At 40.0% G+C, this 26077-nt stretch overlaps 2 protein-coding genes across 2 annotated transcripts in view; both read right to left on the bottom strand.

The window, feature by feature from the left end:
- LOC116412956 (U1 small nuclear ribonucleoprotein 70 kDa) overlaps nt 1-26077 on the bottom strand; it is a 29988-nt gene that overhangs the window by 3524 nt on the left and 387 nt on the right. Inside the window, exons 2-8 of the mRNA XM_052892410.1 lie at nt 17076-17270; nt 15940-16002; nt 14605-14686; nt 8423-8524; nt 6831-6965; nt 5876-5981; nt 1822-1970 (exon numbers count right to left, since the gene is read on the bottom strand). Coding sequence (XP_052748370.1) covers nt 1822-1970; nt 5876-5981; nt 6831-6965; nt 8423-8524; nt 14605-14686; nt 15940-16002; nt 17076-17270 — 832 coding nt within the window. The remainder of the gene's footprint in view (nt 1-1821; nt 1971-5875; nt 5982-6830; nt 6966-8422; nt 8525-14604; nt 14687-15939; nt 16003-17075; nt 17271-26077) is intronic.
- Nucleotides 17512-26077, bottom strand: LOC128200118 (uncharacterized). The gene is made up of 2 exons (XM_052892396.1): nt 21333-26077; nt 17512-20808 (listed from the first exon to the last, which is right to left on the bottom strand). Exon 2 carries the CDS (start codon nt 20801-20803, stop codon nt 18932-18934), a length of 1872 nt encoding a protein of 623 aa, XP_052748356.1. The 5' UTR covers nt 20804-20808; nt 21333-26077; the 3' UTR covers nt 17512-18931.

Below are 26077 nucleotides of genomic sequence, written 5' to 3'. Positions count from 1 at the left end.
CGAGTGTATAGTGTATAGTGTACAGTGTACAGTGTATGTAGTGGCGTACCGTCGAGCGGCTCCTGCTTGACCTTGACGTGCTCGGGCTTGAGCTTGTGGTCGCGGCGCTCGCGGTCGATATAAGTGAAGGTGGTACAGAGTGTGAGAGCGAGTGTATAGTGTATAGTGTACAGTGTACAGTGTATGTAGTGGCGTACCGTCGAGCGGCTCCTGCTTGACCTTGACGTGCTCGGGCTTGAGCTTGTGGTCGCGGCGCTCGCGGTCGATATAAGTGAAGGTGGTACAGAGTGTGAGAGCGAGTGTATAGTGTATAGTGTACAGTGTACAGTGTATGTAGTGGCGTACCGTCGAGCGGCTCCTGCTTGACCTTGACGTGCTCGGGCTTGAGCTTGTGGTCGCGGCGCTCGCGGTCGATATAAGTGAAGGTGGTACAGAGTGTGAGAGCGAGTGTATAGTGTATAGTGTACAGTGTACAGTGTATGTAGTGGCGTACCGTCGAGCGGCTCCTGCTTGACCTTGACGTGCTCGGGCTTGAGCTTGTGGTCGCGGCGCTCGCGGTCGATATAAGTGAAGGTGGTACAGAGTGTGAGAGCGAGTGTATAGTGTATAGTGTACAGTGTACAGTGTATGTAGTGGCGTACCGTCGAGCGGCTCCTGCTTGACCTTGACGTGCTCGGGCTTGAGCTTGTGGTCGCGGCGCTCGCGGTCGATATAAGTGAAGGTGGTACAGAGTGTGAGAGCGAGTGTATAGTGTACAGTGTACAGTGTATGTAGTGGCGTACCGTCGAGCGGCTCCTGCTTGACCTTGACGTGCTCGGGCTTGAGCTTGTGGTCGCGGCGCTCGCGGTCGATATAAGTGAAGGTGGTACAGAGTGTGAGAGCGAGTGTATAGTGTATAGTGTACAGTGTACAGTGTATGTAGTGGCGTACCGTCGAGCGGCTCCTGCTTGACCTTGACGTGCTCGGGCTTGAGCTTGTGGTCGCGGCGCTCGCGGTCGATATAAGTGAAGGTGGTACAGAGTGTGAGAGCGAGTGTATAGTGTATAGTGTACAGTGTACAGTGTATGTAGTGGCGTACCGTCGAGCGGCTCCTGCTTGACCTTGACGTGCTCGGGCTTGAGCTTGTGGTCGCGGCGCTCGCGGTCGATATAAGTGAAGGTGGTACAGAGTGTGAGAGCGAGTGTATAGTGTATAGTGTACAGTGTACAGTGTATGTAGTGGCGTACCGTCGAGCGGCTCCTGCTTGACCTTGACGTGCTCGGGCTTGAGCTTGTGGTCGCGGCGCTCGCGGTCGATATAAGTGAAGGTGGTACAGAGTGTGAGAGCGAGTGTATAGTGTATAGTGTACAGTGTACAGTGTATGTAGTGGCGTACCGTCGAGCGGCTCCTGCTTGACCTTGACGTGCTCGGGCTTGAGCTTGTGGTCGCGGCGCTCGCGGTCGATATAAGTGAAGGTGGTACAGAGTGTGAGAGCGAGTGTATAGTGCCGTATAGTGTACAGTGTACAGTGTATGTAGTGGCGTACCGTCGAGCGGCTCCTGCTTGACCTTGACGTGCTCGGGCTTGAGCTTGTGGTCGCGGCGCTCGCGGTCGATATAAGTGAAGGTGGTACAGAGTGTGAGAGCGAGTGTATAGTGTATAGTGTACAGTGTACAGTGTATGTAGTGGCGTACCGTCGAGCGGCTCCTGCTTGACCTTGACGTGCTCGGGCTTGAGCTTGTGGTCGCGGCGCTCGCGGTCGATATAAGTGAAGGTGGTACAGAGTGTGAGAGCGAGTGTATAGTGTATAGTGTACAGTGTACAGTGTATGTAGTGGCGTACCGTCGAGCGGCTCCTGCTTGACCTTGACGTGCTCGGGCTTGAGCTTGTGGTCGCGGCGCTCGCGGTCGCGGCGCGCGCGCCTCTTGTCGCGCTCCTGGTCGCGCCGCGCGCGCCGCCGCTCCGACCGCGAGCGCGAGCGCCGTCGCCGTCTGCGTCACATGCAAACGTGGGACTATGTTATAAAGGAAACAAACGATGTGCATATCACGTCCAAGTCGGATAGGGAGCCACTTCAACTAGTTGCGAGAGGCAGACACGTGATCGTGTTTACGAAGACCCAAGATGAACCTAATAGCTAGATCATGTTTATTTACCACACCCAATCAACGTCTCCACCTCCGATTTTGTTGAGTCTCCATCGATTCTCATGAAAATTGGTGAGTACGGGGGAAATAACTTTTTTTTTTATACAACTTAGAATGGCAAACAAACTGACGGTCCACCTGATGGAAAGTGGTAACCGTCGCCTATAGACACGAACAGTACCGTGGACATAACAGAGTATACTGTTTCGCTCATGATACCCCTCATGCGTTGCCATTCCCGAGGACTCAGATGTTATTCTTTTTTTTTTATACCACTGAGGTGGCAAACAAGCATACGGCCCACCTGATGGTAAGTGGTTACCGTAGCCTATGAACACCTGCAATACCAGAGGTATTACGCGTGCGTTGCCGACCCTGAAGAAACCTCTTTACCCCCCTTTTGAAGAACCCCACGCTGTAGTCTCTTGGGAAAATCTCAGCAGGGAGCTCATTCCATAACCTGAGTGTTCGTGGGAGGAAACATCTCTGAAACCGCGCAGTACGCGACCATTGAGGCTATAGGACATGAGGATGAACTCCCTGTCGATGGCGAGCCGTACGATGGTAGAAAGTGGCTATAGGCATCATATTGAACAATTCCTCTGAGCACAATCCATTGTACAGGCGGTAGAACACGCAGAGTGAGGCAAAATCTCTCCTAAGATTTAAGGGTTCGATACCGCCTGTGAGCCTGGGATCATCGACAATTCTCATAGCTCGTCGTTGCAACGAGTCAAAAGGTTCAAGCTGGTATTTAGGTGCTCCGGCCCATAAGTGACAGCAATACTCCATGTGGGGCCGGATCTGCGATTTGTACAGCATTAATCGCTGATCCGGCGTGAAGTAATACTTCGCTCTATTGAGCACACCGAGTTTTTTAGATGCCAGCTTCACCTTACCTTCGAGATGGCCTCGGAACTGTACATCACTAGAGATGTCGACACCAAGGATCCCAATGCTTTTAGAGATGGTAAGAGACGTGCCTTGGAACTGTGGAACCACAGCAAATGGGGTTTTCTTAGCGATGAACGCGCAAGCTTGTGTCTTAGCGGGGTTAAACTGGACTAAGTTTTGTCGGCCCCAATCGGAGACTCTAGTTAACGTTCTCTCGATTTTAGACACAAGCTGTTCACGACTGTCCTCCACGATGGAACGAGGGACATTGGTACGACCCGTATAATGGGCATCCCCAGTACTGTCATCCGCATAACAATGAATGTCACCTAAGGACAACATATCATTAATATGCAGCAGGAACAACGTCGGGGATAGCACAGAGCCCTGCGGGACGCCAGCGTTAATGTCCATGCTTTCGGAGCAGCAACCATCAACAGCGGTTTTTATGCATCTGCCGGACAAAAAACTGGCAAACCCATTCGCAAAGGCTGTCGGGAAGTCCATAGTAGGGCAATTTCGATAGAAGACCCCGATGCCAGACCCGGTCAAAAGCTTTTGCAATATCAAGACTAACAGCGAGCGCCTCATCCTGATTCTCAATGGCTGACGCCCATCGGTGCGTAAGATGTACCAAGAGGTCACCAGTTGAGCGACTATGGCGAAAGCCGTATTTGCGGTCACTCAATAAATCGTGATCCTCTAGGTATCTTAAAAGCTGTGCGTTAACTATACGCTCCATCACCTTAGAGAGAAGGGAGGCGATCGCTATCGGCCTGTAATTTGAAGGGTCCGACTTATCGCCCTTTTTAGGTACAGGATGTACAAGGGTGGTCTTCCATGTCGAAGGAAATTGTCTTGTGGAGTACGAAATCGTGAAGAGACACGTTAATGCAGGACATAGTTCCGGAGCACACTGCTTTAGGACCACTGCCGGTATACCGTCTGGCCCACTCGACTTATGAACATCTAAGGATAGTAACTCCCGCCGGACTTTACATTGTGTTATGGAAATTTCCGGCATAGAGCTTCCACAGTACGGGATGGTAGGTGGTGTAGAATTACCTTCGTCCATAGTCGAGTTAGAGGCAAAGAGATTACCTAATAGATCGGCTATCTCTTTAGCACTGTAGGCCAAGTTACCATTCGGTTTCCGAAGTGGTGGAAAAGACGTCTGACAAAAGTTTCCTTGGGCGGCTTTGGCAAGCGACCAGAAAGCACGATTACCAGAAGGTAGGCTTGATAGTCGCCTACCAATTTCGCCCACAAATTCAAATTTAGCTCTGGCAATAACTCTCTTACTCTGCCTCGAAGCAGCGTTTAATTTCCGCTTTGCATCAGTGATCCCAGGATCCGAGTTAGTGCGAGCCGTAGTCCAAGCCTTGTATGCAGATTGTAGAGCAAATCTAGCTTCCTTACAAGACCGGTTAAACCACGGACGTTTCTTTGATCCCATTGCCACCAGCGGGTTGGGGATAAAAATCTCCATTCCTTCAATGATTGCCTCGCTAACGGCAATTGCACAGACGTTAGGATCATATGATGCAAAACAGAGCCGCTTCCATGGGTACGACGCATAAAATTGTCGCAATCCATCTGTCTGCTGACTTATAGTGCCACACACGATGTCGTCCAATAGGACGAGGTGGATCAAGTCGAGTGTTGGAGACGTCAGCCCGGATGAGACAATGGTCGGATGTGCCAATTGGCGCATCCACTCTGACGGTATATCCATTCGGGTGTGTTGTCAGCAGAAGGTCCAGTAAGGAGCTTGTATGGTTCTCTATATCTGGTATTCTCGTTGGAGAATGAACCAGCTGAGAGAATCCATAGGTCAGAGCAAATTCATGAGCAGCTTTCCCCGCGCAGTCAGTGGACCGAGAACGAAGCCACTCGGAGTGGTGAGCATTAAAGTCTCCAAGTATCACTAACTCCGCAGATGAGTACTGCTCGAGAACTTTGTCAGTCGTCGTTTGCAGGTGCTCAAAAAGACGGAAAGTGTCCAAATCACCGCTGTGAGACTTGTAAAGACACGCATAAATACGAGTGTGGCTCCCATAATCCACACGCGTCCATAATACCGACAGGTCTTCAAGGCCATGGAGACGGCGATAACAGATGTCGGTCCGGATATACATACAAACCCCGACATGACGAGCAAATTTATGCTCGAGTTTGTAACCGGGGTATAGTAAGTAAGATGTATCAGCCGGACATGAGATCTGTGTCTCGGTGAGGAATAACAGAGTCGGCTCCGCAGTTTCGAGATGGTGGTGAATTGCGTTGATATTAGAATGGATCCCTCTGATATTGCAGAAGTCCACTTTAAATGTGGATGAGGGTGCCGCTGTGTATGGTCTATTTTTTTTCTATATCTGGCCATAAAGTAAAAGGGGTATTTGGAGGTTAATAGGGAAAGATTGTGCCGATATCAAAGGAACAAAGTGGTGTCTACTCTGTCCCCGCGCTAAACAAGTTGTGCAAATTGCCAACACGGCGGCCGGAAGGGCCCACGGTCCCCCCCACTGATGCAGTAGCCGGGTCCACTCCGGTCTCCTCCTCCGGCACGACCACTACACACACAACGCTATTAAAACAGCGTTGTTTGGCTGCGAACTTCTGCAAGGTGGAGGTCCTTCCCCAGGCGGGCGTTTCCATTTATGAGCGAGAGTCCCGCTGTGCCCTACCTCTCTTAAATTCCTCTGTACCCTGTAACTTCACTGCCATATCCCACCCTTCAAACCGAAACATAGCCACGCAAACACAACTGCTTCACGGTAGAAACACGAATGTGACAGAGGTGCGCAAGCAATCAAGTTTTGTACAAAGCGTCCCTGTGGTAACGGCGTACTCACCTGTCGTCGTCGGCGTCCCGCGGCCGCTCGCGGCGCCGCGAGCGCGAGCGCGAACGCTTGCGGGAGCGCGAGCGAGACCGCCGCCGAGCGCCGCCAGCGCCTGCGCCTGCGCAAGTACACAACAATACAATAACTGTAATAATACTACCACAAATGTACTTTCAATCGTTTATACATCTACCATTTATTAGTTTAACCCAATTTTTCTTTGACATTAATCGTCAACATTCGTGCTATATCCTTGTTTAATTAATACATTAAGTTTGCACGCATACAATTATAAAACAATTAGAGCAAATGTCAATAAATTCTGTCGCATGGCGTTTATTATGTTAAATTAACTCTTAAATGAAAAAAAGCGAAGAAATGTGAATGGGTGTTGATAATAACAAAAAATAAAGCAAAATAAGCGCTAATTAAGGATTGCTGTTTGTTTGTGTCCTGTGTCTTGTTTACAATATCGTGTCTTATTATTGTTAAAAAAAAAAGCTAATTGTTATGTGTATTTTTGTGTGCGGCAACATTATTCTATTTCGCGCGCTTTTTCACGGCGTCTGTCATTGTATCTATTGTTTATTGCAGAGGTAGCTAACCGGTTGTTCGCGACTATTAGTACAGTTGATCGTGGCAAGGCAAAAAGTATAAATTATTCTGCGCTGACGCTGTGATATATTTCTAAAAACAAGATCAGCTCTAGATTTCTGAGTATTTGGTTTCCAACGAGACATTGCAACTAATTATTGTAAATTATTGTTTTGTTCGTTTTGTAAAGTGCGTGGTGCGTGGTGCGTGTGGTGCGTGTGGTGCGTGTGGTGCGTGTGGTGCGTGTGGTGCGTGTGGTGCGTGTGGTGCGTGTGGTGCGTGTGGTGCGTGTGGTGCGTGTGGTGCGTGTGGTGCGTGTGGTGCGTGTGGTGCGTGTGGTGCGTGTGGTGCGTGTGGTGCGACGTGTACTGACGGTCGGCGCGGTGATGGTGGTCGCGGTCGCGCTGCTCGAGGCGGTAGCGCTCGCGCTCGCGCTCGTTGTCCTCGCGGCCCGAGTGCTTGATGTTCACGTCCGCGCCGCCGCGCCGCGTGCCGCCCAGCCCGCCGCCTGCACCGACAACCAAAACACCCTTATGCCAGTGGCCACTTCCCAAAACAATAACGTCCGCGCCCGACAGCCAACCTCCTATAATAATGGGGTCAAATAGCCCCATTATTAGCAACATACCCTGTCAAGTCAACCTCCACGTGGTTCTCCCTAGAAACCATCGTGGCTAATTCTAATTGATTTCGTCAGGATGGGCTAACTGACGTGCTTTCATCCTCACCTATCCTTCACTGGTGCCCCGCCAGTGTATACCGACAACGCGGGTGGCGCTACCACTCCATTATCACCCATTAAAAAAAAAAACCTCCTGTAATACATTTCCAATTACAGTAGAATCTCGATTATCCGGAAATTCGATTATCCGGACTTAGTATTCACGCCTCTAATTATCAATTTAGAATTGATATTATGTATTAATTATGTAAATAAGTATTATGTAGCCCATTCTCTTTACAGCTCATAATTCCTTTATATCGTATTGTATAAACGACGTATATAAAACATTGTACGTAATAATAAAATATTAAAATTTAATTACGCATTGTTCGATTCGACTTCGAATTCGATTATCCGGATTTTCGATTATCCGGAACACCATCACGTTTTATTTGATTCTCATAATCGAAATTCTACTGTATATGGTTCAATCGTTTTATTTTTATTAATATTACAAATATAAAAATAAAAAGGTTGGGGAGATAAGGGATTGTTAAAAATGGGAATCAATAGCCCCATTGCAAGCGTGGGGAAAGGGATTGTTAGTAATGGAGACTAAAAATCTACTAACTATCATGGTTAATTCCTGATGAATTCATCATGATGGGCTAACTGGCCTGTTTTCATTCTCATCTATCACGCTTCACTGGTGCTCCGCCAGCGTATACCGTTAGCGCAGGCGGGGTTACCAATCCATTTTCATCCAACAAAAAAAAAGCCCCATTTCAAGCAATACTCCCTCTGTCAAGTCGACCTCCACGTGATCCCCTTCTGAAAACCATGGTGCGCTGTTCTACTCCAGGTGTATTCATCACGATGGACTAACTGACCTGCCTTTTTATCCTCACCTATCATCCCTCACTGGTGCATCGCCAGCGTATACCGATAGCGCAGACGGAGTTACCATTCTATTACCACCCATTAAAAAATAAAACAAACTGGAAAATAAATCTAGGGAGGAAGGGATTGTTAGTAACGGAAACTGAGGGCCCCATTGCTAGCAATATACCCCCCAAGCAGGTTGACCTCCACGCGGTCCCACCTGGAAAACATCGTGCTGAATTCCAAGTGTATTCATCACGATGGGCTAACTGACCTGCCTTTTCATCCTTTACTGGTGCCCCGCCAGCGTACACCGTTAGCACAAGCGGGGTAACCATTCCATTATCATCTATTTAAAAAAAAAAACCACAAACGGTTTAGAGACCAAACATCTACTATACAAGTACATCGAAACTCACCAAGTCTCCGCGGCAGCCAGCCCTTCACGGTCCTCGCGCGCTCCACGTCCACCAGCACACGCTTGCCGTCGATTTTCTTACCGTCCGCGTGTTTGTATGCCGCTGCAAGTGTTGAGATACGATTAGAAGAATAGATATACACATTTTGTGCAAGTCTGAATTCGTACAGTTGTCACGATGGGTAAATATAGTTACCCCCACTCAACAACAACAACGGCCATGTCAGATTTTATTATTAACCACCGAATATGTGTAAACGCGGATGAATGTACAAATTTATAATAATTAATTAAAATATACACAGTGAGACAGAAATCAAATGGCATCCTTTCAACACTATTCTATGTCAAAAATTGAAATTTTTCAAAAAGAAACCCATGTTAATAATCGACAAATGTTTAGCCCTTAATAGGCACATTTCTTTGTCGTTCACCAGCCTGTGTTTTCCTTTGGGAAAATATACAATTTTCCTAGTAGAGCATTCGTTTAAAAGTACTTCACCTGATTTACATTTCACCTTACAGAATGATTACTCGTTAAAATAAAAAAAAAAATAAAAAACATTTATTTTAATAAACGTATCAGACATAAGTGTCTGGTATTCAGACACTTTTACACTAATGTATTCTAAGCGTAGAATACAAGTGCGCATTGTATAACGTTTGTTGTACACGTGTGTATTCAGACAAATTGTATTAGTGTGGAATTATATTTTATTAAATCGATTCAGACTCGCACAATTTTAATAATAATAACAATAATATTTAATAAATAAATTTACATGCACTATTTTGTCACTAATGTAGTGACGCACTTGTATTCTAGTATTATTTATTTGTTTTAATTATAAATCTCTCGAACCATAGTGCGTGTAAACAGACTTTGTAACTTACTGTCTTTCGAAGTTCAAATACGATAACCATTATAAATATAAATACTTTATGATAAACAAAAAAAAAAATAATCAAATTTGAAAACACTAAAATTCATGACATTTTCCTTTTAAAAAAAAAAACAACATAAATTATAGTATTTCTAATCTGTCACATTTAATTTCCAAGTCGACTCGGCCGCATTTGTTTTTCTATAATTAAAAAAAAAAATAGAGAAACAAACGTGGCAAAGTACGCATCGTATAAAGCTGTATACATACATACATATATATATATATATATATATATATATATATATATATATATATATATATATATATATATATATATATATATATATATATATATATATATATTTGTTTCATGAATAACTAAATATATAATAATAACATTGATAAATATACATGTAAATGATAAATATACCTACCGACCGAGCCGAGAGAGACCAACAAATTTTATAAACATAATTCAATTTGTATACCCACCATTGTTCGTACCTACCTTTTTTTATTAACTACCACAAACAAAATGGCGTGTTTTACTTACTTTTTAATTTCACATATATAACCGTTACTATCCGTGATTCGAGTGGACTTTACCTGGTGCGCTTTACTTACTTATCCGATGCGCTACTCTTTTTTTTTATATATATATATAATTATAATAATTAAAGGAAAAAGGAATACTAGTAATCGGTGTACTGATAAACCATCAACACTACACTAGTGGCGTCCTTGTCGGGTGACGCGCGTGCGAGGGGGACGGCGACGGTGCTAGTTTAGTACAATGGCGTCAGGTACGTCTCTTACTAGTACGTAAACCACCCGAATTTAAAAGTGGCCCACCGTGGTAGTGTAGCGGCGTCGAAGGCACGCCCTAATTTATATATTACTATAATTAACATATATATATATATATTCAATATTTCATTAAACTAAAATTAATAGCTAATTAATTAATTCTAAAATTTAATCTTTTAGAATTTTTGTTATAGAATAAAATTGCATCCAATTGTATATATTTTTATATATATATATTTATATATATAAAGCTTAAATTCTAAGAATTTATATAATGAAAAAAAAAATCACATGTTTTAAGGTTAAAAAATCTGGTCTAATAGTTTTCAAGAATGTCGTGAATGTGTAATAACTGAATTATTAAATTATGTACACCAAAGCCAACCTAACATACAAGAGCAATGAAATACTGGTTTAAAATTAAAAAAAATAAATAATCATATCACGTTATACGATTACAAATGATCTGATATTTATTTAGATAGAGAAATAATAAATTTAGGAGTTAAATAATTTGCCTCGCTGTTATGTTAACGTGAAACAATCGCTACTTACGAACAGTGTAATACAGTAGAAGTGTAATTTATTAATTTGCCGTGTGATTCAGAAATAGGATAGGTCCCTTCCTTTCCCGTGAGTGCCGTAAGAGGCGACTAAGGCAACTAAACGGTCGAGGGACGGGCAGGAGCGTACCTCTTAAAACAAAGCCTAACTGCGATTGCCAAACCGCCTGTTATGCGTGGCAATTACTGGTAAAACCCCCCAATAGGGGGAGGCCTGTGTGTGTGTAAGCCTGTTATAAACACTCCTAGTCATACCGGCCAGTTTAAATGTAAAATGTCAATTTAAAGCTTTCGTAAACAAATCTTTAAGCTCATTCTCGTTGGAGAACTCTCACGACGTTTGAGAACTATCACTTACGCAGGAGCAAAACTGCTTGATTTCATTTTATTTTATACATTTCAATAGTTTATTTGTTACCTCTCGCTACATTAGTGACTCAACTATTGTAATTTATCTATTAACATTTTTATCTCAGTTAATAACTATAACCCGCAATAACAGACAAAAAGACCCACAAGTATCGGCAAAAAAAAATCCTACACCTACACAAATTGGGGGCAGAATTACCTATGTCCTACTACAGTAGCCTCTCGGGTCGACTTGATAATACGTCACGATATGCCAACTGGCCCGCCTCGATCCTCACCTATCGTCCCTAGCTGGTGGCCCGCGTACCCCCACGTAACAGTTCCAACACCGCCCGACTACCACAGCTGTCGTGTGAGAAAGAAATTTATATACGACACTACTGTCACATTGGTCATTATATTTTAGTTGTATGTTGGCATCTTACCACATACAAACCTATTCAGAATGGCCGGTTTACTCGTTTGTGGCTCATTATGGCTGGGTCTGTGGTGTGAAATAGAAAAAAAACCACTTATTAATTATTAGATAATGTATCCACTATATACTATACCGACGGGAGGTCTACGCCTCGTGTGTAGACCTTTCTGGAGGTGAGCGACTAGTACAGCGTTGTCTATGGTATGTACTTTTGACGTTTGCAATTAACGGCGGACGCGGTAGTCTGTAGATGTTTTACTCGTTGTTTAATTAGTAAGTTAGTAATAACTTTATAACAAAGGGTAAGTGGGAGGGTCATCAGTTGCTCGAATGGATACCTGAGCACCAGATGAAGAAAGGCCATGTTCTTCTAATGTATGGATGATGATTCGAATTTTTAGGGGATTTTAACAGCTTCATTGATAGAATGACATCCACACGTATATAGTATTAAATTAATATTCAAAAAATTTTGAATTTAAACAATTGGGGTTTTATTAACTATCATTGTAAGTCCCCTTGTTTGACCAGAAATGTCATAAACAAGGACCATGGGTCCTGGCTAACCAGGATCATTGTTATCATAGATTAGTAGCTATGGTCTTAAATATACCGATTAAAACAGTGAAGATTTGTGACAGCTGCACCAGTCACATTTGAAAGTTAATTTTATCTGTATTTGTATGTAAACATTTTTTAATGTACACTCAAATATTGCACTAATACATACATTTTAATCAAACTTTCATTAATTAAACATATAAACATTGTTAGTTCCCCAAAAAAAAAGCACTAAGGAAGTTTCAAAGGCCTGTTTTTTTTCACTTTCTAATTATGCTATAGGAGTGAGTAATATATACCACATAATTATAGTATATTGGCCCAATAACAGATATATTGAAATTGAGGGAAATTAAAAAGGAACGTTGCGTTGGTTTGGTCATTTGGAGAGGATAGATGAAAGAATTACGAAAGAGATTTATCAAGCAATAAAGAATGGAGATGTCGGTATGGGCCGCCCTTGACGGACGTATGTCGACCAAATAGGCGACGTGCTGAAAATGGGCCAAATTAAAAGTACCCGCAACCGGCGAGCGTGTATGAAAAGTTGATGAATGTGGAGGAAGTGAAAGAGGTCTGTTTGAATCGAAGCATTTGGCGTTCCATTGTTTCTGCCTACCCTAATGGGAGACAGGCGTGACAGATATGTATGTATGTATGTATGTATTGAAATTAAGAACTCGATGGAAGTGAATTAGACATCCGACTGCTATGTGCAATAACAGAATGGGTGATGTTTTCCATCAAAAATATCTAGAGGACCACTATATATAGATATCAGACCGGTACAGATATTACCCATGCCTACAGAGTATTTTTAATGAAAAAAAAAAGTGTTATGAATTTTAAAAATCTCAATTAGGACTTTTTTTTTATACAACTTAGAATGGCAAACAAGCTAACGGCCCACCTGATGGAAAGTGGTAACCGTCGCCTATAGACATGAGCAGTGCCGTGGACATAACAGAGTATACTGTTTCGCCCATGATACCCCCCATGCGTTGCCATTCCTGAGGACTCAGGATTTATTCCTCCGTACACAGTAAATTCACTGCTATATCCCGCCCTTCAAACCGAAACACAGCCATGCAAACACAACTGCTTCACGGTTGAAACACGAATGGGTCAGAGGTGGCCAAGCAATCTACTTTTGTACAAAATCTCCCTCTGGTACTTGTATTCATAATTGAATCTTGAGTAATTAACTATAATAGAATTCCAGTGTAAACCTAGAGACACCGTGTCCGCCAGGTTTAGATTTAAAACTTAAATGTTCAATAAAAATTAAATATCAATACAAATAAATGCAAAAAGCAGACAGAAATGAACCGTATCGCTGTAGTTTACACTCTCACAATTACATATATTGTTAGTACATAATTTAAGAACATAAACGGTACAGTATAAGGTTCAATTTGCATTGTAATATCAAATAGATACATTCCCCTCCAACAAGGTCTAGATTCTCAACGTCATTTGTTTGAACATTGAGAATAATCATCGTCATAATTGTGTAAATTAACAAAAAAGAACTTTACTACTGTGAAATTAAGGTTGATGTTAAGTAATGGGATAATGTTAACACAAACAATGCATAGACTCATCTACTGTTAAAAAAAAAGCAATAAAAATAAATAAATACATAGATAATCTTAATTAATACACTTTTAAAAATATTTCAGTCAATACTATTAAAAGGGGGAAAAGGGATTGTTAGTAATGGAGACTGAGAAACCAATTGCTAGCAATATACCCAACCAGGTCGACCTCCTCGCGGTTCCCCCTGGAGACTATCATGGTTAATTCCCGATGAATTCATCATGATGGGCTAACTGGCCTGTTTTCATTCTCATCTATCACCCTTCACTGGTGCTCCGCCAGCGTATCCCGTTAGCGCAGGCGGGGTTACCATACCATTTTCACACATCAAAAAAAAAACTATTAAAAAGACATAAAAATAAAAAGAAATAATAATAATAAATAAATAAAAATTATACTAGTTTTAAAACTGTAAATAAATTTCTGTTTTGCCAAAGGTGGGACTGTTACTGGGAGAGAATGCATATAGCGTTAAATACGTCTTTTGTACCAAACATATTTTTGTAATGTGGTCAATAAATAAATAAAGAATTTTTACTTATAAAATAATGAAATTAAACATAGAACGCACATAAAAGCAACAAAAAAAAAAAAAACTTTAGTTACTAAACTAAATACTAAACCAAATTCAAACCGTTGGTTCACAGTAGAATTTAAAATTTAACAATTAACAAATTATGACGATGCTTTTATAAGTATGTACGGTATTTAGGGAGAAATGGCACTTGATTGCTAAACTCACACACACATAGACATGTTAAAACTAAACGTATTCTATTGCATAAGTGTCTGGTATTGAAACATTAATGTGTATACACGTCTGGTATTCTATTAAGGAATACACATAGCTAAGTGTCTGGTATTGAATTTTGAGCGTCTGGTATTGAATTGTACGCGTCTGGTTCGTGAGTTTGTCAAGGCCATTTCTCCCGCAGCGGTGGTCGACCGCACATACGACGCGCCCGCGGGCGCCACTCACAGTGCATGTCGCGCTCGTGCTCGTACTCTATGAAGGCGTAGCCGCGCGGCTTGTTGTTCTCCTTGTTGTATACCATGCATATCTGGAAAGAGAAACGGCGTGTTAATATACGCAACAGCTGATAGTGGAGGGAGAGAGGGAAGGGATTGTTACTGAAGCATTTTTTATGCAACTTAGAATGGCAAACAAGCTGACGGCCCACCTAATGGAAAGTGGTAACCGTCGCCTATAGACATGAGCTGTACCATGGACATAACAGAGTATACTGTTTCGCCCGTGATACCTCCCATGCGTTGCCATTCCTGAGGACTCAGGTGTTATTCCTCTGTACCCTGTAAATTCACGCCATATCCCACTCTTCAAACCGAAACACAGCCATGCAAACACAACTGCTTCACGGTAGAAACACGAATGGAACTGAGGTGCTCAAGCAAACGACTTTTGTACAAAGTCTCCGTCTGGTAATGAAATTAGTTATTTTTTTATACCACTGACGTGGCAAACAAGCAAACGGCCCACCTGATGGTAAACGGTTACCGTAGCCTACCAACGCCTGCAATACCAGGGACATTACGCGCGCATTGCCGAGTTTCGTTAAAATCCGTCGAGTAGTTTTTGTTTCTATAACGAACATACAGACAGACAGACAGACAGACAAAAATTTTACTAATTGCATTTTTGGCACCAGTATCGATCACTAATCACCCGCTGATAGTTATTTTGGAAATATATTTCATGTACAGAATTGACATCTCTACAGATTTATTATAAGTGTAGATTTACAAAGGGGCTATTTAAGTGAACATTAAATGACTCTGAGTGCCTTTGCCGGGCCTCCCCCCACGGGGTCTCACCTGGCAGGCGAAGACCGCGCCGACCGGCCCAAACGGCGTCAACAGTCTAAAGAGAACCATGTTCCTCTAAAGGCAAAGCAAGTCACCGGCAAGTGCCACCCCCAACTACCCTGCACATAGTAATGGGCGGCGAGCGACACCAGCAGAAGGGGGCCCGCGCCCCGGACTGCTGTTCCCCACGTGCCCTCTAAACCACTGTCTGATTAAGGGATTGTTAGTAATGGAGACTGAGAATCCCATTGCTAGCAATATACCCAACCAGGTCGACCTCCTCGCGGTTCCCCCTGGAAACTATCATGGTTAATTCCTGATGAATTCATCATGATGGGCTAACTGGCCTGTTTTCATTCTCATCTATCACCCTTCACTGGTGCTCTGCCAGCGTATCCCTTTAGCGCAGGCGGGGTTACCATGCCATTTTCATCCATCAAAAAAAAAAAAAACACTGTCTGAGTGCAGTGGTGAAAGTTAATTAAGTTACCTTTTTGATTGGTCCATATCCTTCGAACTCTCTCCGTAGTTTCGACTCCGATGTGTCATAATTCTGTTAAAAAAAAAAAAAAATTATTAATATATTAATTGTTGCTAGTCGACGTCTGTCCATGGGAGATGTTTTAGAAAAAAAAAATGCGGTAACAAGATCAATAGACGGAAAGACAATAATTTTTAGAGATTTTGTCTGAATGTTTGTACTGGCTTACAATGCTCTTCGAGTCCAATGTAATAATGCCTTCAGGCCACTGTTGGGGCTACCTCGTCGCTGTAATGCGTCACACATATTTGCACAAGAGTGTACGCAATATGACACAAACGAATTTACTAACATAGGTTAAGGGGGGAAAGGGATTATTAGTAATGGAACTATGGTTCCATTGCTAGCAAGCCCTGTCAGGTCGACCTCCACGCGGTCCACCCTGGAAACCATAGTGAATAATACTTGTTGCATTCGTCACGACGGGCTAACTGACCTGCCTTTTCACCCTCACCTATCATCCCTCACTGGTGCCCCGCCAGTGAGGATAGCCTGAGTGGAGTTACCATTTTATTATCATCCATTAAAAAAAAGACAGATCAAGTATATTATGACTAACAAAAATGGACTTTATGTTGTCTGAATTAATATTATTATCTAACCCGGCTTCACACGGGTGGACGTTTATACGACATTTTAAAAAGTGGTTACTGTACCATAACGATAATAGTTGGACATATAGTGTCGCGAAGTTTTTTGTAGTTATTGATATTTTCTTCAATATTGTAGAACATACTTTTGTTCTATCACCAATAGTTTCCGCAGCGCACGCGACCAAAGATATTTTATAGCATTTTTCTTACACCTCGAGTTACGTTACTAAAGTTTCAGTAAGGATCCCTAGTTATTTCTAGCAACAAATATAGCCTATGTCACTCAGGGTGAATGTAGCTTTTTAACGGTGAAAGAATTTTTGAAATCGGCAAAGTAGTTTTCGAGTTTATTCATTACAAACATACATACACACAAAAATACAAATCTTTCCTCTTTATAATATTAGTGTAGATAGGATGCAGACTGCACAGCTATGTTGTCCGAGGGCTGGTATGTATGTGTATGTGTATGTGTATGTGGTATATACTGACGATGCGCGCGACGAAGAGCGTCTTGAAGGGGTCGGCGGTGGCGGCGGGCGCGGCGGCGGCGGCGGCGGCGGGCTGCCACAGCGCGATGTGCTGCTCGAGCCGGTAGGCGGCGTGCTCGGCGCGCTCGCGCCGCCGCCGCTCCAGCCGCTCCTCGCGCGTCTCCACGCGCGTCGGCGGCGGCGTCTCCGACGGGTGCTGCCGGCACAGGCACAACACCACACGCCTTACTTATTACCATTCTACTCGAATGATTCACATGCTGACAGTCTAAAGTAATTATATATATATATATATATATATATATATATATATATATATATATATATATATATATATATATATATATATATATATATATATATATATATATATATATATATATATATATATATATATATTTGTATTTTAACTTGATAAAACCTAAATAGCTTTCTATAAAGTCTCAGTTTTGCACCACAACTGTACAAACTACAACTGTACATAATAATTTTGTTATATACTGGCCACCAGTAGCTAGTTCGAATTTTTATATATGTGAAATATCTATTTGACATGTGTCACAATTATTCTATTCTAATAAAATAACTTATGTAGATATACGTATTTTACAAACTGGCAACGATGTCAACTATCGATAGAAAAAAAATTGAAGAAAACACGAGCCTCGCTACGGGGTTTACTCACAAAACTAGAAAATTATAACGAAACAATCCCTCAAGAAGAAATTCAGTCAAGACTTCAATCACTTCAAGAAACATTACGAAAATTACAAGAAATTCAACACGAAATAGAAACAGAATCACCAGAGCAACAACTTAATGAAGAAATAGAAACAAGGTACGACTTTGAAGAGAAACGTACAATTTTAAAGACCAAACTTTTGATACTACAAAACAGAAATCACGAACCCACCGCAGCACCACAGCTATCCCCATCACCTTCGAGCACCAATTCACGTCAAGACAGAAATCCCAAAATGAACTTTCAACCATTTCAAGAAAAGGAAACCTTTAAAAATTTTACGAAAAGATTAACAGTAATATTTCTTATTAAACAACATTGAAGACCCTAAAATTAAAGTACACCTATCCCCCGATTTACACGGTAGATACGTTCCTGAGAAAAACGTGTAAATCGAAAATTTAAAATTTTCAAGTCAAAACCGTGTAAATCGAAAAACTTGCAGAAAATGCATAATTTTGCTATTTAACAGTTGTGATTTTTTTCAATATTTTTAGGTGTACACAGAAATAAAAATAAAATGCATTGACAGGTTAAAATATGTAATATATTACGGAAACACTGTTTTTTTATTTAATTACAATACATTAAACGATCCAAAGCGATCCAAAATTTCGATTTTAGTTTCTAAAGAAATAACTTTTCTTTTAACTTCTTTCGACATTATTATAATTATATTATTATAAATATTATTTAATTTATGTTAATTTATAAAAATCTTAATTATGCACTCACTTGTAATTTACGAATATGAAAAATTAAATCTTTCTGACACTGTGAAACTTTCACTCAAATACAATTTTCCATAGATAAAACTTTAATTTTATGCGAAGAAATACAGACACAGTGCGCATGTAGAGATGGGCAATCCACCTGGGTGGGTTTAAAGTCTGGTGGGTAAAAACCGGGTGTTTTGGGTTTATTGGGTTTAAACCCCATAAACACCCAAATTTTTGGGTGTTTATGATTTTGTACTTCATCATCGTCATCTCAGCCGCAAGACGTCCACTATACTGGACATAGACAATATTATTATGCAGCCTACAGAATAAAAAACTTTTAATTTGATTTTGAGTTTATTAAGAAAGAGATGAAAGTAAAATGTAAAACTACAGTCAATCACTGTCAGATTCAGAGTTATTACAAGCGATGAATTGTATAGGTTCGATAGGCTCTATTTCGTCTAAACTGTTATGTTCATTTACTTGCTCAATGAAAGCTTCTAAGGTATTTTCTTCATTAAACTGAATGTCCTCGCATTCAGCTTTATGTTTAAGATTCCAGTTATAACAAATGAATGAAATTTTTTCAGTTCTTTCAGTTGTAAGTCGATTTCTTTTGTTATTATGTATGTAGCCTTGGATACTAAAGGAACGCTCAGTGGCTGCCGAAGTACAGGGAGCTGATAGAATACGAATCGCTACTTTGCTTAACTCAGTGGAACCACAAATACCTTTCCACCATATTAGGGGCTCAATGCTATCTAATGAGCTCCATACAAATCCTCTGGCCCAAAAGTTTTCTTTAGCTTTATAACACGCCAAATCTGCCATTACATTTGACAAACTTAAGTGTTGGCTTAAATTGTAGATAAACTCCATACCCTTAAGTTCTTCCTCTTGAGTAAGTTCGACTCCTAGAGTCCTGGGGTCTAGAATATATGCTGCAAAATGTATTGGCCTCATTGCCATATTGCATCTTGAAGATACTGATGTTAGAATCTGCTGTTTGCTTTCTTCGCTCAATGTCGAAATCTCATTTAATGCAAAACGTATCTTAGCTTGTACATCTCTAAATGTAATGTATGTGCGATGCAAACGATTCTGGTCGCTCTCTAAGTAAAATATGCTTTCAGTGACTGGTTCCAAAATACTTATACATTCCCCTGTCTTCGTCCAGAAATCATCACTTAGAATTAAATCTTTAATATCTCTTGAAATTACCACATCTTCTCTAACTGTTAATATTTGCAAAGCTATCTTATTTGCTTTCAAACTTTTTAACGAAGTAACATGACTTCCCCATCTTGTAGCACAAGGCAATTTTAGTGTTTGTGTAGAATCTTCACCCTGCCTTGATTTTATCAACAAGGAACTTAATCGTTGACTCCTTTTAACAGTTTTTATTATATTTATGGCTTGCATAATAAACACAGTTACTTCTTGTATCTTTACAATATCTTGGCACAACAAGTTAAGGATATGTGCACAGCAACCGAGAGGAACAACATGTGGATATTTGAGTTTTGTTAATTCGAATGCCTTTTGTATATTTCTAGCGTTATCGCCAATAAGTACAAGAAACTTATTTGCTCCATACACTTTCATTACTTTTTCAACTTCTTGGCTAAGGTATTCACTAGTGTGAGGATTACTTTCTGTATTCAAACTTTTAACGTATGCAGGTTGAGGTTTTGATATAAGAAAGTTTATTATTCCTTCATTTCTTAAATTAGACCAGCCATCGCACTGAAGGTGTAAGTAACTACAAGCATTTAGTTCCTCATTTAACTCAAAACGCATTTCTCTATATATTTTATCTAAGTATTTTGTCGCTAAAGCTTTACGTGAAGGTATTTTAAATTTTGGTTGCAATTTTTCGAAAAATTGTATCCATAAAGGATGTTGCACCATCGATAATGGCGTCCCTGTTACAAATATAGCTCTCGCTAATTCTGTTTTTATATGATCATCGGTGTCTTGAAACTCAGCATTTATTGTAGTGTTAGCAGACGACGAGGGGCTTATAAAAGAATCATTTGTCTCTATCTCTGACAGTCCAGACATTTTGGTTTTGGACGAGCTATCTTTTATAAGTTTCATAGAGTCTTTTAATGTTTCTGGAGATTTTGGACAAGTGATAAGATGTTGAAGCATTTTGGCAGCATTACTGAATTTGTAGACCTTATTACAAAGCTTGCAAGAAACAGACTTGTTTGGTAAAGTACGGTAGTGCTCCCATATGCGTAAATCTTTAGGTCTCCCCATTGAACCTAAAAAAATGAACGATGATTAGTTGGTCTGACGAAAATTCAACAATAGAGTGCCTATTTTTTTACAATGATTATTTCTTGTTATTTACAATAAATTTATTAAAAAAATAATAAAATAAATACAAAAAACCTTTGTAAAATTACATCTCCTCGGAGGATTAAACGCAGACGCTAGTTTATTATCGTATTGTTCTGTATTTTTCTCAGCAACTTCTTTAATTCGATTAGGTACTTACGCATATTATGTTAAAAATAAATATCTAGTACACATCTTAGGCTATCCACCATTATTATCCAATGACGACTCTCAGCTAACTATGCACTATCATCCAAAATAAACGTGTATGGAAAATTTTATCCCAGTCGGTTGAGGATTGAGGATAATTGCATCAACATACGAACATACCTACATACTTTTATTTACATAACGCAAGCTAAATAAAAGCTTGTAATAATACATCTAATTTTAAGTTAAAATTGTTAAGTGATCATGATATAATTGTATCATTCAAAAATCCACTTACCTTTAATTATTTCTTGTTAAGTATAAATATTATTTCAAATCTGCTCCCTTAATATGCACTTTTTTACTGCTTTTCCTACCTAACACGTTACCAGGAAGTCACGTTACCAGAGTCAGAGTAATAGTGAACACGTTTGACAGTGATTGTCGTCGCCTCATATTCAGCGTCGACGAATAGGGGAATCCCCAGTCATAATGTATTGCATGCGTGGCGGTCTTACTTCAAATCCATAAACAAAGAGATAATTACAGAACTCGATACTAGATGGCGCTGTTTTTGTTTGAAGAAAGTTTGCGGGCTAAAATACATAGAATTTCATCAATGACTTCCACAAAGAACAACATTTCTGTTTTTTCTAAGTCCGTATCTCTTCCGTATATTTCATAAGATATAAGCTTGGGCTACATTGTTATGCAACGTGATTTTGTCGCTGTCTTGCTAGCAGGGTTGACAGATATACGATTTAAATCGTACTCATACTATTATTTGTCTATTTTTTAATGTACGATCGTAAAGATTATGATCGTAATTCGCACAAAAACATACGACTTTTTGGTTACCTGGCAACATTTTTATTATGAAACGAACATGCTCACATCATCAGTCACATGCAACAATTTATTGGGGATTTCCCCTTCACATCTGGCAGTCCTGCTTGCTAGAATATAGGTAAGTCAGCCACAGTTACTGACGATCGATATTTAAAGGGTATTGTTTTTGTGCTAAATATTTCATAAAAACGTTATTTAATACTTTGTGGATTATTAATTTAGTTGATAATCACTGGAAGTAAAATGGATGCTAATTTGAGAGATCAAGATCTTCGTATAAAACAGTTAATAAAAGAAAATTTACGTAAGTACTCTTTTTATACCTAGGTAGGTAAGGTATAATAAACACAAAAGGTACTTAGATCGCGTGTGTTCGAAGCATTTATTCTAATAAATTTAATTTAAAATTGTAGAAAGAAAAAAATGTCTGCCAAGCCGTAGCCGAAGCCGATCTCCAAATATATTTGGCGATAGTGAGACCCAGTGTCCAGATGATTTACCCAGCGTCGTCGCAACAAAGAAAAAAAACGAGGATAAAGTAAAAGAAAATTTACTGAAAGAAGAAACAAACTGTTCTAAATGCTTAATTTATGGAGAAGAGGATAAAAGAAATGAGTATTTCGGACTGTTAGTGGCTCAAGAATTTAAATATATACGGCCATGTGTGCGAACGAGGTGTTATGAAGAAATTTTAAAGTATCTACGGGAAGCAAAAGGCCAACATGTTGATCAACTGCAACATGAAAACACTGAAAATTAATTACTTTCATTTTATTATATATAGATTTTTAAAATTTCCTGAAATATTATTAGTTAACGTTTTATTTAATATTGTAGAATTGATCAATACAATTTATAAAAATAATTTATTGGTATTACTTACATATTTTCAAAAAAATACGTAAAAACCTATTTTTTTGGGTGATTATGGGAGTTTATGGGTGTTTATTGGGTTTTTACCAAAGCACCGGGTTTAAACCCGGTGCTTTGCCCATCTGTATGCGCATGTGCAGCAAGTCAGCACATAAGCTCGGGATTCCCCGTGAGATGTGTACACAGCGCACGTGTTCAAACACAGAAGCATTTAGTAGAGTGGGATAAAAACAAAAAAAAAAAACTTATTTGGAAAACCGTGTAAAAGCGAAAACGTGTAAAACAAGTACCGTGTAAATCGGGGGATAGGTGTATATATATTACTATCGGCGTTATCTCCTGAACTTCATGAAAAGTTACACGACCTATGCTCTCCTGAGGATCCAATTAATATGAACTTTATAGAACTTACTCGTACACTAGATGACCACATAGATCCAATACCGAGTGTATGGGCATTACAACATAAATTTATTACACGGGTACAAAAAGAGGATGAAACAGTAGCAATGTACGCCTCCGAATTAAAGAAATTGTCCAACAACTGTGAATTCAAATGTCAAAACTGCCATAAACCAACCTTAGAAAGCTTCATATCATTGCAATTTATCCGAGGATTGAAGGACAGTGATATAAGAATCAGAATCCTACAAGACCGAGAAACGCCACCTTTTACGAGATTGGTACAAATGGCTACATACATGGAAATGGGAAAATGTATGCGGGCCAAAATGGGAATTTGGCAATATAGTGAATAGACTGGGACGATTGCACTACGAAGTACAGACCGACCAGGGAGCTGTGTGGCGTAGGCACGTGGAGCAGTTACTACCGGCTCCAAGAGTCCAGCAGTGCAGAATAGCGGCGGAGGACTGTTATATACTGGCCACCAGTAGCTAGTTTGAATTTTTATATATGTAAAATATCTATTTGACATGTGTCACAATTATTCTATTCTAATAAAATAACTTATGTAGATATAGGTATTTTACAAATTTATTTCTACATTATTAATATAGCAATATTAAGGATGTATATAACTATTAAATACTAGCGGCCCGTCCCAGCATCGCACGGGTGGACAATTTTACATTTGAAAAAGTGGCCATTAAGGCCACAAACACGACAGAAGCTTAAAAATGGAGTAACTTCTCCCGTTTTCCTAACATTTCCCTTCACTGCTCTGCTCCTATTGATAGTAGCATAATGAAAAGTATACTATAACTTGCCCAGGAGTATGAAGAATAATTGCACCAAGTTTCGTTAGAATCCGTCAAGTAGTTTTTGTTTCTATAACGAACATACAGAGAGACGAACAAAAATTTTACTGATTGCATTTTTGGCATCAGTATCGATCACTAATCACCCGCTGATAGTTATTTTGGAAATATATTTCATGTACAGAATTGACCTCTCTACAGATTTATTATAAGTATAGATAGAACATAATTCTAATGGGCTACAATTCTTTTTAAAGGAATAGTACCTTTATTGATTAATACTAAATATTAAAATCATAGATAGCTAAAAAAAATTAAGGGATATCTTTCTGCAAAATATTGGTGCAATATTCATCGTGTTGCCATAAATTATGTATCAAAATTATGATATGGTAACATAACTAATGACATGTTTCATGAACGTAGCAAAATGTTTGAAATAACTTCCAAATTTTATATTTCATATTAGCACTCAGCAGTTACTATAAAAGAGATATTGTAAATGGTTAAAACCAGAGTATTCATCATGTAAATCTTAAGTACACCAGAGAAGATTAAGAGATTTATCAAGCAAGAATGAATGGAGATGTCGGTAGGGGCCGCCCTAGACGGACATATGTCTACCTACCCTAATGGGAGACAGGCGTGACAGATATGTATGTATGTATGTAAGTACACCAGTTTATTGCTAATTAGTGTGTTTTACTCTCCGTCAACCTCCATCACAAAATATAAAAAAGTCATTACAAAAAATATTGAATATTTATGCATCCAGATAAATTTAACATAGTATTAAATGGACAAAAGAGTTGTGGAAGAGATCCAACACAATGGACCGATATATTGAAATCAACTTGGCAAAGTATAATAAAAAATATATATAAATTGATAAAGGCCACATGGCTTACACAGCAATGATGAAAAAGTGACGACTATCAAAACGTTTATTACATCTAGACAGAAAAAACCTCAAAACAATGATAGGGACAATAACGGGTCATTGTCCATTAAACAAACATTTATACACAATAGGAGCCACAGACAGCCCTCTATGTCGAGGCTGTTTCAACGCCGAAGAAACGGCAACTCACGTAATCCTGGAATATGAGGCTGTGGCCCATCAACGTTTAGAAATCCTCGGAACGGTGAGGTCGCTCCGTGAGGCCTGTGAAGAACCCAGGAAGCTTCTGCGCTTCTGGACGGAGCTAGGTTGGCTGCACTAGCCACGACTCATACGCACAATGGCCCAAATGAGAGGCTAAGTGCGGAAAATGGAGTCCCTTTCACATTCACATTCACATGATGAAAAGTGACATGCTCACATGGTCATTACTCAGTTTTACAAAACCGATGTAAATAATGTAATTTTAACATTAAATCAGTGGAAAGTAACATGGCAAGAAAGAACAACTTTTTCACTATCATTCCCTAGTCACCATAATATTAAAAACATTTCCTGTTGGGGTAACAGCCTCAACAGAGGGAAAGCTATTTTTAGTTATAAAATCTAGCAGCCTCAATGTTGCTCCTCTTGTAAACCATCATGATTGATTTTTTAATTCGTCACAACTATGTCAACAATGTCACTGACCTGTTTTTATATTCACCTGTCAGTGCAGGTAAGGAACCAGTGAGAACTGGTTTTCAATGAGAACTAGTTCCCCAATAGCTTATATGCCATCATCATCAACATCATTTCAACCATTACCCGTCCACTGCTGGACATAAGCCTCCCCAATAGACTGCCATAAAGAACGGTCCTGAGCCACCTGCATCCATTACCTGCAACGCATTTCAGGTCCTCACTCCATCTAGTGGGAGGTCGTCCTACACAGCGTTTACCCATCCGTGGTCATTGTTATGTTATATAATATATTAAATAAATAAATAAGTAGCATGGGGTCGTGGTTACCCCGACTAATACCACAAATGACGAAAAATACCACGACCGTGGTCGTGGTATTTTTATCTATAATAAAAAAACATTCCACGTTTAGCTCATATCCCGGTAGTCGGACAGCAGTATAAGAGTTTAGATGGAGTTTTCCTCCTTTAGCATTGGTGTAAAACCCATAAAATAAGACATGGCACACGGTACCGA

Source organism: Galleria mellonella, unplaced genomic scaffold, assembly GCF_026898425.1.
Source record: "Galleria mellonella isolate WM207_F2 unplaced genomic scaffold, CSIRO_AGI_GalMel_v1 utg158, whole genome shotgun sequence".
NCBI classification, from domain to species: domain Eukaryota; kingdom Metazoa; phylum Arthropoda; class Insecta; order Lepidoptera; family Pyralidae; genus Galleria; species Galleria mellonella.
Note: the sequence above shows the minus strand (reverse complement) of the source record. Positions and strands in the feature narration are given on the sequence as shown.